This window comes from Balaenoptera acutorostrata, chromosome 19 (assembly GCF_949987535.1).
Source record: "Balaenoptera acutorostrata chromosome 19, mBalAcu1.1, whole genome shotgun sequence".
In the NCBI taxonomy this organism is placed as follows: domain Eukaryota; kingdom Metazoa; phylum Chordata; class Mammalia; order Artiodactyla; family Balaenopteridae; genus Balaenoptera; species Balaenoptera acutorostrata.
The window spans coordinates 6950217-6968502 of record NC_080082.1 but is presented as its reverse complement, the minus strand read 5'-3'; the positions used below and the strand labels follow the sequence as shown (position 1 = coordinate 6968502).

At 51.2% G+C, this 18286-nt stretch overlaps 1 protein-coding gene across 3 annotated transcripts in view; it reads left to right on the top strand.

The window, feature by feature from the left end:
- PLCG2 (phospholipase C gamma 2) overlaps positions 1-18286 on the top strand; it is a 208206-nt gene that overhangs the window by 131378 nt on the left and 58542 nt on the right. For all 3 annotated transcript variants that reach the window (XM_057534982.1, XM_057534980.1, XM_057534981.1), the window contains exons 8-14: positions 5354-5397; positions 6958-7030; positions 11520-11621; positions 12448-12566; positions 14108-14193; positions 15358-15478; positions 16077-16245. In XM_057534982.1, coding sequence (XP_057390965.1) covers positions 5354-5397; positions 6958-7030; positions 11520-11621; positions 12448-12566; positions 14108-14193; positions 15358-15478; positions 16077-16245 — 714 coding nt within the window. The remainder of the gene's footprint in view (positions 1-5353; positions 5398-6957; positions 7031-11519; positions 11622-12447; positions 12567-14107; positions 14194-15357; positions 15479-16076; positions 16246-18286) is intronic.

The following is an 18286-nucleotide window of genomic DNA, read 5'->3' as shown; positions in this document are numbered from 1 at the left end:
GCCGTCAGCCTGTCTTTACGAGGCAGAATCTCCCCGGGAGGAGGTGGGGGCAGCTGGCCTCTGGTGCTCCTTCTCTCCGTCCTGTTTCTAAAAGACCATCTTGGACATGGAAACAACCTAGATGTCCATCAACAGATGAATGGATAAGGAAGATGTGGTACATATACACAATGGAATATTACTCAGCCATAAAAAAGAATGAAATAATGCCATTTGTAGCAACATGGATGGACCTAGAGATTATTATACTCAGTGAAGTAAGTCAGAAAGAGAAAGACAAATATCATATGATATCACTTATATGTGGAATCTAAAATGTGGCACAACTGAAGTTATGTACGAAACAGAAACAGACCCACAGGCATAGAGAACAGACTCGTGGTTGCCAAGGGAGAGGGGAAGGGGAGTGGGGGAGGGAAGGATTGGGGGTTTGGGATTAGTAGATGCAAACTATTATATAGAGAATGGACAGACAATGAGGTCCTACTGTATAGCACAGGGAACTATAGTCAATATCCTGTAATAAACCATAATGGAAAAGAACATATAGATATCTATATAGATATATTTGTATAACTGAATCACTTTGCTGTACAGCAGAAATTAACACAGCATTGTAATCTTCAATAAAATAAATTAAAAAAAAAAGACCATCTTGGTCACAATCAGTGGATTTCCCAGCATGTCCTTTGATACCTCATGTACTGAAGCAGAAGGCTAGGCAGCCCTCGACAGGAAATTTGTTTCTGGTATCTGGATACATTTTACTACAAGCAAAGTAATGCATATTCAGTCCATAAAAGTTGGAAGTGCATTATAAAATAAAAAGGAAATTAAAATACCTGCAAACCTACCCATGATTATACCTGCAATTATACATTCAATAAGAAGTTTGATGTTTACTCTTCCAGATTTTCCGTGGGTGCGAGCATGTGGGAAGAGAGCGACTAACATTCTGTCATGTGTTGGTGGAGGAGTCTAGGGAATATCACAGACTATCCTAATCAGTGGTCAGGGGAGAGAAGGGTCCACAGTGCAGAAGTTAGCAGTGAATCTGCTTAGCTTTCCTGTCACTGCAGTTTGCCCCCATGGCCGCTTCACATGACCTGCAAAGCACAGAGAGTGTGTAGGGCAAGTTACAGCCCCAGGGGATGTGATCACCCACATCAACATGGGAAGATGCAATTTCCTGACCTTAGGTGGACCTCGGGGCCTCTGGGCCGTCATTTCTGTCCCCTCCCTTTGGCTTGGCCCCTTCCCTTGTCTAGCTGGTAACTGCCTCTTCTCCCAAGGACCAAAAGTCATAGGTTACTTTTCCCTGTAGCCTTTTAATTTAGTTTCCCTGTAGCCTTTTACTTTTCCCCAGAGAAATTAATTTATTATTTTAGTCATCCATTCAATAAATGGGTGACTCAAGAAGGCACAGTGGTCAACTAAACAGACGTCACCCTGACCATATTGAGCCTTTATTGGGGTCGCAGGGTGTCAGAGGTGTTGCCCAGAGTCACAGAGGGCTGAATGCCCTGGCTTGGTAGGATTTGGCCATGCAACCGTACACAGTAATGCGAAGATAAATTAATTGCTGCCTCCCCTGTGTGCTCATAGTATCTAGAGCATTGTGCCCTCATTGGTAGGATGTTGTCATTTATTTTATGTGCCTTTGCAGATACTGTGTGGGGCAGTGGCGATTGACCAGGGTGGACCTGGGTTGAAATTCTGGCCCCTTGACGTTCTCAGTATATAACCTTGGAATAATTATGTGTGCTCCCTGAGCCCGTTTCTTGCTTCTGAAACAAGGTTTATTTTACTGCTTTCCTAATAGGATTGGCACGAGGACTAACTGAGATCGGGGCTGCCCTGCATCAGCTCACAAACATGCCCTATCCATTTCCCAGGGCGGCCGTAACAAAGGACCCGCAACTGAGTGGCTTAAAAGAGCAGAATTTTATTCTCTCACAGTTCTGGAGGTTAAGTCTGAAGCCAGATGTGGGCAGAGCCACACCCCTTCTGATGGCTCTAGGGGACGATCTGTTCCTTGCCTCTCTCCAGCCTCTGCCATTTGCTGGCCATCCTGGGTGCTCCTTACCTTGTAGACGCACCTCTTCAGTCTCTGCCTCCATCATCCCATGGGCACCGTCTCTCTGTGTGTCTGTCTGCAAATCTCCCTCTTTGTAAGGACTCCATTCATTGGATTTAGGGCCACCCTAATCTAGCATGACCTCAACTTAACTTGATGGCATCTTCAAAGACCCTATTTCCAAATAAGGCTGCATTCACAGGTGGTGTCAGGACTTGGACATATCTTTTGGGGGATGCAGTTCTACCCAGAACACATGCTGCACATTCTTCCATCTTTAGAACATCTTCCTGACACACCTCCCGCTTCTGGCTGCCGCCCCATTTCTCTGACCCTGTAGAGTGACCTATTCCAGGAGTGCCATCTACACCACCGTCTGCACTTCCTTCCCTCCCTCCACCTCTGGAGCCCATTCCAGTCGTGTTTCCATGCCTCCTATGCCACAGCAGTTCATCTTGTCACATCACCATTGACCTCCGCCTTGACAAGTACAGTGGTCCATCCTCTGGTCTTTGTTTTGTTCGCTCCGTGGCATGTGAGCCACGTGACAGTGGGTCACTCTCTCCTTGATATTGTCACTTGGCTTTTGGATGCTGCACTGTCTTCCTTCTTCTCGTACCTTGCCTTTTGCTGGCTCTCAACCTCCTTGGCTAGGTCTTCAGTTTCTTGGCGTCTAATGGTTGGCATGACCCAGGTGAGGCCGGTGCTTAGCTGGCGAGTGCTGAAACCAGTTGTTAAACTAGTTGCTGCCAGAGGGAGCTGGTGACGACCCTCTGCCCCACCAACCCGCTGGTCCCCAAGAGTCTTGAGTGGACCCCATGGGGGACCATGCAGTGCCCGTCAGCTCATCAGCCAGCCCCCTGCTCACACGCACTGGCGTGTCCTCAAGCGTCCGTGGCCAGAGATGGTGAGGGACAGCTTTCCCTGCAGTTACGCTGGCACCCGGGGGGAGAAACGCCCAGTTCCCGCTGCACCCCCAGAATGGCCTCCCAGCTGCTTTCAGGAAAAGACCCACCATGCTATTGCTGCTTATTGTACATCCCTACCCAAAACTCAGTCCACAGAGCTCTTGTCTTATCTGTGTACTCTTGGTGTGATCCTATCTGGTCCCCCGGCTTCAAATAGCATCTTTATGCTGATTACTCCCAGAAACATGTCTCCGGCCCCCACGTCTCCCCTGAATGCCAGACTCTCCTGACTGCCGGCTTGCCTTGCATCTCACATTAGAATGTCCAGAAGAGGCGTCGTGATACTCAGCACCGCCCCCCATCTCCATTGCCGTGAACCCATGCCTGGCCGCCCCATTGGGAGAGCCCAGGAATCGTCTTTGATTCCTCTCTCCCACTTCCCATGACCCCTGCCCCCCAGTGCATTCTGCCCATCTCCTAACATATCCTCAGGCAGCTTGGCCTTTGAATTCTGAGAGAACTGGCTTTGCTTCCACGTGTGCTACCTGAGTGGTGAGCCTGGGCTGGTCATATTTGCCTCTTTGATTTTAGTCCGTTCTCTGCCCTGCTCTGTACCCCGAGGGACTGATTCTTACACACAAGTTCCCAGGCACCTCTGCCTCCAGGGGGTTCAGCAAATGGGGTGACAGGAGATTGCAGGCAGAGGAGTGGGGAAGCTGAGGTGTCGCTCCCTGTCTTTCCTGGCTCTGGGGGCATCTCCTCAGTAGAGGCACCTCCTCCTTCACCCCAGCTCCTCATGGAGCTGAAATGGGGTGCAGCTTTTTCTGTACACCATTGCAAGGCAAGGAAAGGAAGGGGCTGGCTTTAAGTAAGGACCACGTGGAGTGGACAGTTGAAGGGAGGTCACAGATGGCCTTTCTCCAGATGTAGGGAAACCAGTTTTGGGATTTGGGTTTGGAAAGGATCCGGCCTTAAGCACCAGATTGACCCAGTGATCTAAGGGCCAAATGACTCCAGATAACAAACAGCTGGCACTGCCTAAAATCCCTTTTCTTTTTTAAATAAATAACCATGCTGTAAATGACACATAAGTGAAAGGAAGTACTTCTAAGTCATTCTAAAAGAGTGACTCCTAATCTTTTTTCGTGACCTACTTCTTTGAGATGCTCATTAAAGCTATGGATCATCTTTCCAGAAAAAAAAAAAAATTTTGCACAGACTTATGCAGATCTCCTGATTCTTCCCAGGGGCCTGTGGATACCTTTTCTAGAACATTGAGTTTCCACGTCATCCTGGAGTGCAAGCAGGTTGGCAAGAGGACTTGGGGAATCTAGAGCAGGAGTTGTTTTATATCATTAGCATTTGTAACCTGCCAGGGGCTACATTTCCATTTGTGCCCTGAATTACTCAAATGCTTATCCAATCGCAGTCTCATTAAAGATTATTTCAGTGATGCTACCTAACCAGAAAGGGACGCAGCATGGGTGTGCGTGTGTGTGGCATGTGAGTGTGTGCGTGCATGCGTGCACGTGCACGTGGAAAATGCTTGGCCAGTGAGCTGGTGTGAGTGGAGGCTGGGGGTTGGGGGACCCCAGACCTTCCTGGTGGAGGAGCTCGCCATCCTTCCATCAGTGGTTGGGAGACCAGTAGGCCATGAAGTGTAGGACCAGAGCTGTACAATATTTGTTTCTTTCTCTTGAATTCAAGGATTAGAAATGAGCTCATTGAAATATTAAGGATTGGAAATGTACCAGTGAGGGTGCAGAAAAGGGTGTGCATTCTCTGGTGGGCATGCTGGTCAGGACAGCTGTTTTGAAAGCAATTTGGTGAATCTGCCGAAGTACACACCCCATGTCCAGGCATTTTCCTGCCCAGGAATCTACCCAATGGAAATGCTGACACAAGTGGACAAAGATATATATGTATGAACATTCTTTGTAGTACTGGATACAATAGCAGAAAATTGAAAGACAGACATACTATGGAATACAGTGTGGGTTTTGAAAGTAGTGAGGTAGGGCGATTTGAGGCTGATGAATAATACGTAAAGCTTGAAACAACAGCAAAAAGTTGAGAGACATAGATGTAATATAGTATGATAAGATAGAATTAAATGAACATCCATAAAACAAACTCTAGACGGAGACCTGCCAAATTATCGAGTGATTGCTTTTCAGAAAAAAGACTTTGCAGGGGGTGAGGAAGACTTCCACCTTTTGTGTAAAGATGTAAATATTTGAACATTTGCAAGTCACATAAATGACAATGATAATTTTTTAACGACAAAAAAATCTCTATTTGCATTAAGTGGCTCGACTTGTCTAACGTTCTTGTTTCATGGGTGTGTCCCTTCTGTTTTCTATTTTAGATTCTTGACGAATTCAAAAAGGATTCCTCCGTGTTCATCTTGGGGTGAGGCACCTCTGCGGGGTTGTTGTTCTGGGTGGTTGTGCCGGGCGTTGGTGCCCTTGTGGGTCCTCCCAGCCTTGCCATCGGAACTCCAGGGGGTCACCTCTCTGGCCGGCACTGGTGGAGTCCCCCTATTGGGGAACTGGCCATCCCAAGCCTGTGCCACGAATAAACATGCACAGCAGCAGGGCTTGTGGAATGTTGGGAGGGTGGCCCAGAAGGTTTTGTAGAGAAGCCTGCTTGCTTCAGGACCTCCTTTCCCAGAGGTGAGTTGGGGAAATTCCTGGCTAAGCAGAGTGAACTGAATTCAGGTGAGTTGAAGCATATCAAGTGCTTCATGTGGTGCATGGCAGGGCTCGTAAATAGTGATAATGATATTATTATTAAAACCTAAGTGCTGCAGGACTTGTCAGGGCCTCTACTACACTTACTAATTCCCCTAATTATAAAGTGTTCTATGTCCTCCAAGCCTGTCTACCTGGGAGAAATGTTTGCCGTGGAGTTAATAGCGCCTGGAATGTGATTTGCAGCCCGCTGACCTGGGCCTGCTTTTTGGAAGCAGCCCTCATTGATGAGGGTGCCCTGGCAGCTGTTCCCTCTGTTACATTCTAATCCAGAAACCCCAAGACTCCAAAATGTATATAAAACGAATCCAATTCTTGTGTGGTATTTTAATGAAAAGATTAGTGTTGGACCATGAGGCTGGTTAGGAAAGAAGGTTAGAAACACACTCAGAGACAACAGACTTTTGGACCCTGAGTGTTTAGTAAAGAGAGAAAGCTTAAAGCGTGTTTTATCTCCTGTATTTCAAAAGAGACCACCCCCCCCTTCCACCCCCGCTGCATGTGCTCAGGGAAAAGTACAGATTTCCCCGAATGCCCTGCTCTGCAGGATACACTTTCCGTAGCGAACAGGGTTGCCAGTCCAGTGCGGTTCTGGTTTTCTGGTAGCAGTGAGCATCCTCTCCCCGAGGCCATCAGTCAGCAAGCTGCTGGCCGAGGTGGCGTCTCCCTTTATTCAGGGTGAAGGGGTCCGTGTCAAATGGAAAACTCTCCCAGCAGCGGGCCTCTGCGGGCTCCACGGCTCTCGTCGTGCATGTTCCAGCTGATTCTCCATGTCCGCCAGGGTTGGGGCTTCATCTGGCCCACACTCCTGCTTCAGAGCCCTCGATGGCTCAGCCAGCTCTGGAGTCATTTCTCCAGCATCGCCTACCCCAAACGCTCTCCACACCCAGCTCTGCCCGGGCCTTTGCTGTCCGCGCCTGTCCGTGCCTGCCTGCCCGCCCTCCCTCCCCCTTCCTTCTCCCTTGCACCTGGACCACCTGGGAGCAGCTGAGTGTAGATTCCAGGGCCCAGTTCTCCCAGGTTCTGGTGTCAGGGCCCCTCTGAATCCTCCTGGGTCAGGGATGTCGTCTGGGTCACCTTTGTCTTCCTGTTGGCCAGCCTGCATCTGGCCCTGCAGGGGGTACTCGGCAGGGTGTCTGGGTGGCCGTCCTGCTGGCTGGGATCGCCTCCTGCCTGTTGGATGGCCCTCTCTCAACACCCTCCCTTTCCCCGAGGACAGCAACACCGACCGGCCGGATGCCTCCGCTGTTCACCTGCACGACTTCCAGCGGTTCCTCTTACATGAACAGCAGGTGAGAGGACAGCAGGGCCCCTGGGGTGGGGCTGCCCCAGCGGTTGCTCACCTTCTCACCACCTGCTGTCGTGAAACAGGTGTCGTCTCCCTGCTCAGCGCTGCCATGGGGGCTTAGACTCTGGAGTAAGATTGGCCTCTCATCAGCCCCTTTCCCAGGCCCCAGATGGAGGAAGGGAAGGAGAACACCCCAGGGCGGGCGGACGGTGTTCTCACCTGCCGGCTTCTGCTCCTCCCCCCAGCTCACCTCTGGTGTCGCTTCCCCAGGAAGCCTTCCCTGACTCGCAGAGGGTGTGACTAAGGTGGATGAGCCTGGGGGTCCTCTGGGGGATGAGGTGGCACAGCTGTCCTTAAACAAATGACGTGTGGACGTCTCCCGGAATGTTTGCGTGTGGGCTCCGAGCTGGTGGCTGAGTCAGAGTTTGTGGTGGGCAGTGGTCTCCTAGGGGACGGTTCTGCCCCAGGGCAATGGCTGCCCCTGGCATCTGGTGGGTAGAGGCCAGGTATGCTGCTCAACATCCAGAGGTGCACAGGCCAGCCCCCCGCCCCCAACAAGGAACTACCCAACCCCACGTGTCAGCAGTGCCTCGGCTGAGAAACTGAGTTAGAGTGAGAGAAACCTGGCATCCTCTCACTAGCTGTGTGACCTTGGGCAGGTGGTTTGACCTTTCTGTGCCCTACTTTCCTCCTCTTTAAGTGGGGATGAGAACCCTACCTCTCAGAATTGTGGGGATTAGACAAGATGGTCTTGATCTTTGTGTGTATGTATGAGTACGTATATATATGCGTAGTCACATATCTATTTCAAATTTTTATTTATATCACTGGAGTTTCATTTACTTTTATTCTCTTTATTTAGTTTTTTTTAATAGACTCTTTTTCATAATAACAGTATATAGTCTTTTTCATAGTAATATTCCGTTCATTTACTTTAAAAAAATACTTTGTATTAGAGAACATCTCAAACATACACAGAAGTAGACAGGCTGGCATCATAAACACCCTGTACCCATCACTCTGATTACAAAGTTAAGAACATTTTGCCACTTTAATTTCATCCATCCTCCATCTCCATCCCCACGTGTCTCCCTTCCCTTCCTTCCTTCTTCATTTCTTTGCTGGCAAATTCTAAAGTAAACCCCAGACTGTGTATCATTCCATTTGAAAATACTTCAACATGTCTCTCTTATGAAATGGACATTTTTTTTTTTTAAGAAAACATGGCCATAATTCCCCTGTTACACCTTTCACAATGAACACGAATTTCTTAGTGTCAGACAGTACACATCCCATGTTCAGATGTCACTGATTGTAGGGAAAATAACGAACAGACGCACACTTGCATGAGGTGCAGAGGCGGTTAGCTGCTGTGGTTCATGATGACTGGTGACCGAGGACTTTGAGGTGTCACGCTCTCCCCACGTGGGGTGAATGGGAGTGACCAAGAGAAGGCTTCCTTGCCCCGCCTGAGACTACGACCCAGGGCAGGTGAAACGAGGCGGGGATCCATGAATTCTTTTGAGCACGATCACATGCAAGGTGCGGTGCTGCCCGGAGAGTGACACAGAGAGAGAGGCACAGGCTGTTTGCTTTTCCGCCGTGCGCTTCCTTGCGCTGAATTACTCAGTTTTGTAGGGAGCCGTGGAAGTTAAACGGTTAAACTCCTGGAGACAAGTCGTCTTATATCCTGGAATCCACCACCTCGTGCTCAGTAATTTTATTCCAGGGGAGGGTCGCAGGCTTTCCCTACGCTAGCCCCGTGGCTGGGCTGCCCTCAGAGATCAGGGCTGTGGGCCGGGAGCAAGGTACAGGCCGTCAGGATCCCGCATCCGGGAGTTAGGACGCAGGCAGCCCACGAGCATCTGTGTGAGTGCGCGTGATGGGAACAAGATGTGCTGCCAGGGCTGGGGCCTCTGAGCCGTCCGTCCCGTGGACCCTGAGTGTCCCAGCTCCCAGCGCTCTGTGGGACGCTGGCATGGAGCAGAGTCAGTGACCTAGGACGTCTGTTGGGGGTGGTGGATGCTCGTATGTGGAATAGCCACTGTAGCACTTGGTGTGCGAATCAGTACAGGTTTGTAGAAGACACACTGGCAATACACAATTAAAATGCAAACTTTGAAAAAAGGTTTATATACTTTGATTAAATAATTGCTCTCCTAGGAACTTATCCTAAAGAAATAATGGCAGCATTTTGAATAGAAGTGAGAACTTGGAACTGATCTGAATTTCCATTCGGGGGCTGGTTAAATGTGCCGCAGTCCGGCCCTGGGAGGCGTGGGTGACACTAACTGACCCGGAACTGACGTGCCTGCGTTGGTCTTGGGCTCATCATTAGGGCAACTTAATTAATGACTGAAGCCTCAGCTTTCTTATTTACATAACTGGAGAATAATAGTGTATGTCCTGCCTGGGCTTGTGTGAGTTCTAAACGAGCCACCATGTGACAAGCGTGAGCACAGAACCCGGAGGGCTGCCCCTGCCCAGTGCTGACGGCCTCACCATGCTTGCTCCTCTCATCACTACTCTGATCATTTTCCTTATTATATTGATAGTTGCCCAACTCAATACCCCACACCAAGTAGATACATTTTTCTACCCCCTCCCAGACTATTCATATTTTAAACTCCTTTAGGCAGAAGATTTCTTATTTACAGCCAGTGCAGTTCCAGGTTATAGCAGCTAAGTACCCATGTGTTTTTTTTTAAATTAACTAAGTAATTAATTTATTTGGCTGCATTGGGTCTTCGTTACTGCACGCGGGCTTTTCTCTCTAGTTGTGGTGAGCAGTGCGCGGGCTTCTCATTGTGGTGGCTTCTCTTGTTGCGGAGCACGGGCTCTAGGTGCGCGAGCTTCAATAGCTGTAGCATGCGGGTTCAGTAGTTGCAGCTCGCGGGCCCTAGAGTGTGCAGGCTTCAGTAGTTGGGTGCGTGGGCTCAGTAGTTGTGGCTCACGGGCTCTAGAGCACAGGCTCAGTAGTTGTGGCGCACGGGCTTAGTTGCTCTGCGGCATGTGGCATCTTCCTGGACCAGGGATCGAACCCGTGTCCCCTGCATTGGCAGGCGGATTCTTAACCATGGCGCCACCAGGGAAGTCCAGTACCCGTGTTTTTGTTATGCGAAAGCTTTTTAGGAGAAGGAAGCAGGAAGCTTCTGGCCTTTTGGGGGCGTCTAGGGCTGGCAAGGCGTTTGCATTAAGTATCCTACAATTTGAGTTTCATGTTCTGGTATTCAAGGATTGCATCACTGTTGTATTCACATGAACTGGACGCTCCCCCAGCTCCCAGCTATTGGGTGTCCTTTATCCAAGTAGATTTGCAAGGATGAACAGCAAGGCTCATTGTTGATTTGCACCCACCTCATTTGTGTCTGCCCTTACGCTTTTCCTTCTTTCAAACATCCTGATCTGACCCTTCCCATCCAACTGCACACGTCTGGTAGCACATCTGCTTTTATGATTCTTAAAGATAGAGATTTTAGAATATTTGGAACCCAGAAAACATGAGTCAAAGTTGAATCTATGGGTCAGGTGTCATCCTTTTGTCTATGAATATTTGGGGTTTTAGGGTTTGGAGAGGAAAACAATAAAGTTACTTTATGTTATATATTCTTTTTCTAAAGGGCTTTCGAAGTTCTGAGACCGTGCAGAAGCTGTTTTTGAACTGGTCATGTATCTTTCAGACGATACTGTTGTCTGAGAAGCACTGCTTCACTGATTTGGACTGATTCTATGTCCGTTTTCCAAAGTTCAGTTATTTGGAAGCCCAGCTCTCCTACTTACTAGCTGTGTGAAGTTGGGATCATCATGTGATGTCCTGAGCTTCTGTTTCCTTGTCTGTAAAATGACGATGACAGTGTATGACCTGCAGAGTTTTCTGGACTAAACGAGATGTCATAGGAGGATGACGATTGCTCACACAATGCCGTGATTTGAGCACCTTCTGTGTTCCAGGTGCTGTGTTAAGCACAGACCCTTATTTCATCCAGCCCCTCGCAGCCTCTGTGCGTAGATAGCATTATTCCCACGTAATGGATGAGGAGGCACAGAAAAGGTGTATAACTTGCCCAGCATCAGCCAGGCGAGTAACCCCAGTGGTCTGATGTAACTGTGCTCCCTGCCTCCCGTGATAACACGTATAAGGAACTAGCGTAGAGCAGGAGTCGAGACTACACCCAGGGGCCACATCTGGCCCACTGCCTGTTTTTATAAATAAAGTTTTATTCACAAACGCAGCCACAGCCATTTGTGTGCCTGTTGTCTGTGGCTCCTTTTGCACGACAGTAGCAGAACTGAGTGGTTGGGGCCCAGAGCCTAAAATGTTTACTCTCTGGTCCTTTAGGGAAAATGTTTGCCATGCACAGGGTGAGGCCTTGATTGCATATGCATGCAGAATACGTCCTTGTTTCGGTCTTTGACTGAAACCGGATCCTGGGAGGCAAAGAATTTTGCAGTTCCTCTTTCTGATGATTTCTTGTTCTCTTTATCATTCTAAGGAGCTTTGGGCTCAGGATCTGAACAAAGTCCGTGAGCGGATGACAAAGTTCATTGATGACACGATGAGAGAAACTGCCGAGCCCTTCCTGTTTGTGGATGAGGTAAGTGGGCTCCTCGTTCTGTTGGCATGGCTTTGTGATTCAAGTCTCTGTCCTCCGAGGTATATTTTCTGGGTCTCTTCCTTTGGAGGGCTTTGCTGTTAGATGCCCCGAGACTGGCTCTCTTAGTCGAGAACTCTTTTTTTTTCCTTCCAGGTCCTGAACCATCACAGCCTTTGATTTTTCTCCTCCTCTATTTGATCCCATAGCCTGGGCGGGATCTTTGCTTTTGTCACTAGAGGGCGTGTGCTACCAGGGAGTCTCTAACCATTACAAGCAGAGCAAGGAAATTCCAAGGTTTATGGGGCTCTTGCACGATGTGAAAATGGGTGCTTTTGTCCCTGTGTGAGGGGGAACTGGGAAGCTCCAGTCCCATGTACCGTGGTTCCCAGGAAACAGAGTGTTACCCACTGTCACTCAATCTTCTGATTTTTTTTTTAAGGGGTCAGGAATTGGGATATGAAATTTCCTGCCTTTTAGATGTTATGATGCTGGCATGTTCTGTTTCTCATGTTGGGTGGTAGGTTCACAAATGTTCATAATGTTATTATGCCTTAAAACTTATATATGGGTAGCATATACTCTTGTAGCCTCAAATATTTGAGGATACACATTAAAAAGGTAAATACTGTATAGGTCAATGAAACGTGTGTTGGTACAGCCTATTGCAGTCTGAGTTTTCTGCACTGAAAACTTGGGTAACTGAGGTCTGGAGACCATCTGTTGAATATTCATGTACCATCTCCCCGTGTTGACACAGACCCAGAAGAACCCGGCACCACCCGTCCTTAGTGTGATGGTCCCCTCTTTGTGTTTGTGACTCTCCTAGTTCCTCACGTACCTGTTTTCCCGGGAGAACAGCATTTGGGACGAGAAGTATGACGTGGTGGATATGCAGGACATGAACAACCCCTTGTCTCATTACTGGATCTCCTCATCACATAACACGTGAGTTTCACCGCGAGCCTGCGGTGGGTCAGGCAGGCGAAGGGCAATACGGTGGGCGCTCAAGTGCACTGCTCTGGCAAAGCGTGTGGGCAGTGGGCAGAGTGCAGGCCCTCGCTGCTCAGATTGGAATATATGAAAGCTTCTGGAGGATGGGGGGATGCATCTCTCTTTCCCAATTGGTTTTGCAATAATAAACCTTTTTCTATGGCCCTAAGAAGCAAGTTGACAAAGCTGGTTTGCATGGTTTGGGCATCTCATTCTTAGTAGTCACAGGAAAGCAATTGAATTAGTCATTGAACTGATATTTACTGAGAGTTTGCCCTGTGCCAGGCCCTGTGCTTGCTGGGTGCTGGGGATACAGCGGTGAAAAGGGCAGGAGCGGCCCCATCCTCATGTGCTTGGAGGGGAAAAGGCCTCCTTGGAGTCTTAACGATGAGCCGGAGTTGGTGAGAGAAGAACAGGTGGTGAGGCAAGGAGGAGGGCTTCAGACAGAGGAACGGCATGTGCAAAGGTCCAGGGGCAGGAGGAACTGAGGGGGGTCTAGTAGGACTAGAGTGTAGAATCTGGGAGGGTGAGTGGCAGGAGAGGAGGACAGGAGGGTCAGCTTGAGTGGACTCGTTGAAGTCAGAGCGAGGGCAGTGGCCGTGGGAGCCACTGATAGCCTTTAGGCCAGAGAACAACACACTCAAATGTGTATCTTTGGAAGACTGCCCTGATTGCAAAAAAGAGCAGACGGGAAGGGAGAAATGGGTGTTACACTCAAATTCTGATGCTCAGTCTGCTTTGTAAGGTGAGGGGGTGGAGGCCTTGGGTCCTGGGCATCCAGAGAGCTGTCGACTGGTACTTTACCAAGTGTCAGTCCAGGCAGGAGTTGGAGAGAAGGCCCTTAAGTTCATCTCCAGGCATTTTGGAAGGTACCTTCCTTTTCTGGGGCAAATTGACTTCATGGTTCTCTCTTCCCCACCATGTCCGTTGGTTTGAGTTTGTGTCTTAGAATGGTCAGTTCTACCAAACCGAGAAAACAGCTGAGCACCACAGACTCTTAAAGGGGGAATGTGGTGAGGAGGAGAGGGATAAAAATAGGTATTTTCACGTCAGTTTTGGTGGACATAGTTCACAGGGTAGTAAGTCCCATCTGTTCTGTGCTTGGCCCGGGGCCCTGGTATCACAATGATGGCCCGTCTCTGCCCTGTTGAGACTGAGGGCCTAGTGGGCAGCTGTGGGGCAGGGGGGTTGTTAATTTATCATCATACGTCAGTCTCCTGCCTGACACCCTTTGACCGAATTCTCCTCGAAAGAACACACGTTCTCGAGCCCACACTTGGATTGCCAGGATGGTTATCCTTCATAGCCCACGATCACGGCCTGAGGCTCATGACTGGCTCGGCCGCACGACTGCACGTGTCTGGCCCGGATCCTAAATGCAGGTCTCTGTAGACAGGAAGAACTCAGGCCTTTGGGAGCTTGGGCTGAGAAGTTCCCCGGGGATGCCCTGAGCTGCAGGCCTGCCCTCACGCAGCCGCCCACCTCCTCTCGTCCAGGTACCTCACGGGTGACCAGCTTCGGAGCGAGTCGTCCCCGGAGGCCTATATCCGCTGTCTGCGGATGGGCTGCCGCTGCATTGAGCGTGAGTACCCCCTTCGCGCTGGCGGCCGCGCGGACGGCGGGCTGGGACTGGCCGTGTTGTTGCTGGATGCTTTGTTCGGAGGCCCGAGTAGTGGGGGTGCACGGGACAGATCGAGGGAGAACCCAGGTGCCCGTAGCATCTGGGGTGAGCCACGCGGCCACCAGCCAGGGACCTGTCCCCAGAAGAGAAGGTCGCCACGACGAGGAGTGGTGTGGAGCTGGGCCAGGCCAGAGCTACATCACCTTGGGCTCCAGAAAGTGTCCGGATACGGTGGAGGGGCTGGGAGGCCAGTAGCCAGGATGGCCTTACTGCCCTCCTGTCCCTCGGCTTCTTTCTGGGCTGCTGTGTTCGAGGCAGCAGACACCCTGCGTGTTTTAGCAACGGCCCTGCCGCGGCCGCCGCCCTGACTCTCCTGTCCCCGGTTGCTCACAGCCACCTCGGCAGAGGTGATTCCAGGTCCCGGACGTGGCCGGGAGCCAGTGCCTCCTCCCGTTCCCCCACCCTTCGCCCCCGGCCCGACTCAGCGCCAGAGGCTCATGACTGTACTGGGCTGAGAAGAGGCACAAACCACTGATGTAGGCTCCAGTTTTATCAAAAGCATTCATCACGGTATCAGACCTTCATGGCAGTTATTCCTACAGAGTGTTGCCTAATTTATGCCTTTTTCCCCCCTTAGGAAAAAGCAAATGTGAAAAAATCAAGTTCGAAACTGTCAGCTCCTATTCCCTCTGGGGGTCAAAAATATAGGGGATGCTTATCTTCTGCATCACCTATTCGGTCTGAATATTTTACCGTGAATCTTTAAAAATGAATTTCCCATTGCTCTGTATTCTTTCCGCTGGCAGAAAAAGCAAGCCAAGGTTTAGACAAGTCAAATCAGAAGATAAAACACATGATAAATCTCTTTTTAAAAAAGAAACGTTTCGTTTCTTTTGGACAGCGGGACCTTTAATTAGACGACCAAAATCTTCCTGTAAGCGCATAGGTAACACGTGTCCCCATGTTGGTGGCCCCTGAGGGTGATGCCGGGTCTGGCCCCGGGGTCCTGGTGACTGAGCCAGTGCGGGGGCCGGGGCTGGAGGCGCGGTCGTCACCCCGGCAGCGTGGCCGCCCTCAGTGGACTAGGGAGGCGCGGGTGCTGAGGCTGCACGTCTCTGCCCTCAGTGGACTGCTGGGACGGGCCCGACGGGAAGCCCATCATCTACCACGGCTGGACGCGGACCACTAAGATCAAGTTTGATGACGTCGTGCAGGCCATCAAAGACCACGCCTTTGTCACCTCGAGGTCGGTTGGCTGATTTCCTTCCTGGTGGTTCACCTTTAAGGGGAAGGCAGCTAGGGTTGGGTGGACGGACGCACACACAAACATACCCCCCCTGCAGACACACCCCACGTGGACACACACACACACACACAGAGACGCCCTCCCACAGACACGGGCAGTCCCCCCACGGATGGACACAGACGCCCCCTTCCCCCCAGCGCACACGCACGTACATTCACGCACATCCCACACAGAGGCTCACGTGCAGAGGCACCGCCCACATAGGACACCCCCGGAAGACAAAGACACACCGACACCCCCAGAACACAAAGACACACACACACCCCCTACACAGACACACGATCAGGCATATGTTCTCCACGTACAGACACACGTGTGTACCCCACATAGCGACACAGCTACCCCCCCCCCCCCCGCACACACACACACCCACCCCGGGTTCCATCCTGGCCGGAGTCCCTGCCGAGAAGCCCCAGCTGCGTGTGGGCGTCCCCCAGGCCGGGAGCACGGGGCTCGCGCTGGGCCCGCAGGCTGGGCCGGGCGGCCCCGTGTGGGCGGCCCCCGCCCCCGTGCTGAGCGCCGCCCCCGCCGCCCGCAGCTTCCCCGTGATCCTGTCCATCGAGGAGCACTGCTGTGTGGAGCAGCAGCGCCACATGGCCCGGGTGTTCCGGGAGGCGCTCGGCGACCTGCTGCTCACCAAGCCCACGGAGGCCAGTGCCGACCAGCTGCCGTCGCCCAGCCAGCTGCGGGAGAAGATCATCATCAAGGTAGCGGCCCGGGCTCCCCGTGCGCCTCGCTAGCCTCGCGCCTGACCCCGGGCCGGGCCGCTCCGCCTCCCGCGGCCTCTGCGTCCTCGCCGTCTGGGGGTCACGATGGCACCCACGTTGTTCGCGTGCCGCGAGCGTAACGCGGAAGGACGTGCGCAGCGCGCTTGGAACTGCCCTGGCCCACAGCAGTGCCCCGGAAGTGTTCACTCACTTCCGTGCATCTGTTTAGGCAAATCTTCACCACGTCCCGCTCTGCATCAGGCCCTCGTGAGGTACCGGGGCTGTTCCAGCGACCCAGGCCCTGTTCTTGCGTGGGGGGTGGGCTGGAAGTGAGCAGTTGCCCCGCAGGGCTGCGTGCGCTAGGGCCGATGCGTGGCCGTGGGGAGGGGTGAGTGACGGCTGTATCACGGGTGCCAGGAGAGGGGTGGCATTTGGGCATGTGCATTACTAGGGTCAAGAGACCAGAGGGACCGTGGCTTCAGTCGTGTAAGTTCAAGACTCGATGTGCGGGAGAGCATTCTAGGAGCTCTGCGCTCTGGTCCACGAGGTTGTCCGGGGACTCAAGATCTTCTCATCTTGGTCTGCGGTCTCGCAGGAAAGGGGTTTTCAGATGGGGTTCTGCAGACCCCCAGAGAATCCACAGATAAAACTTGTGAGGTGGTGGCATGTGAACTTTGGGCAAAAATGCTGCCTCTTTATTAACATGTAAGTAAAACTTAACATTTCCTTCCATTATGAATATTGGCAACAAGCCGCTTGAGGTTTTATCACCAGCAGAAATCATGGATATTTTCATTTCACTTCTACAGTTGTTGCCAATATCTCAAGATAACGTGTGCTCGTCACTACTTTAAAATTATGATGGTTATTAGATCTGCCTGTAGATCTTTTGGAAGATGTTAATAAAGAAGCACATGTGTTAGTATATTGCAAGTATTTTTTATTTACTTAGTAGCTGTATTTCAATATAATTGGTTTCTCTTTTCATTTTATGCATTATAAACATTATTCTGAGAAAGGCATCCGTAGTCTTCCCCAGACGTCAGAGGGGGTCCTTGGCACAGAACTGGCTAAGGCTCTGCCCTAGGGCACTGTCCTTGTGTGTGGTCCATGCTGGGTTGCAAGGCACATTGAGCTCCAGCTCGAAGAAACGGGAATGTGAGGGGTCCAGGGCGAGTGATTCCTGGTAAGCAGGTGGGACATCAGTTGGACAGTCCTGGGCTGTTGTGTCCAGTGCGTGAGAACTTAGTCACATGACCACACCATCTGCAGGGGCTGACTCTAGCTGGGCAGCCATCGGTGGAAGGAGCGGCATGGATTTCAGTGACAGCTGGCAGGTTCGTAGGAAGGACAGACAGGGATTTACTAGGCAGAGAAGGGAGAAGGCCCTTCGGATTCGGGGAATAACATCCATGAAGGTGGGGTAGTGTGAACGCATGGTATGTTCCCTAGATTGTCACTGGACCACTAAGATGCATTGGGGACACTTCCTACATGCCAGGAGGTCACGGTCTTGTAGGGAGACAAACCGCTTGGCAGAGAAACACCAAATTGTGAGGGGGCTTTGGCTGAGGCCCATCCAGAGAGGAGGAGGCTGGTGCCCTCAGGGGTCAAAGCACCAGCATATTTGGAGGAATTGGCTAAGATCCTGGGGCAGGTTCCGCTGAGACGCTCAGGGAAGCTTCTAGCATGAGGAAGGCAGGATGAGAGGCAGAGGGGGCTTGGCCGGGCGGTGGAGGTGTCCAGGGCTCCTCAGGTTTGGCAGTCAGTCTTCAGGGAACCTCGTTGCATCTCTCTATTCCCAGCTCCCCTGTGGCTTCCCTCCGTTTCTGTTAGAACAGCTCTCTGCGTGTCCCCAGGGATTTCCCAGCTCTTGTTTTAGGGTGTGAAGACTCCTTTTAGGGCACCCACTGCCCCACCTGTGGTACCTCTGGGTTCAGCCCTTTCAATTTCAGGGAAAAGGGGTGGAAGTAGCATTTGTGACGTGATCACTGAGTGCCACACACTGGGCTGGGCACGGTCGTCAGTGTTATTCAGTCTC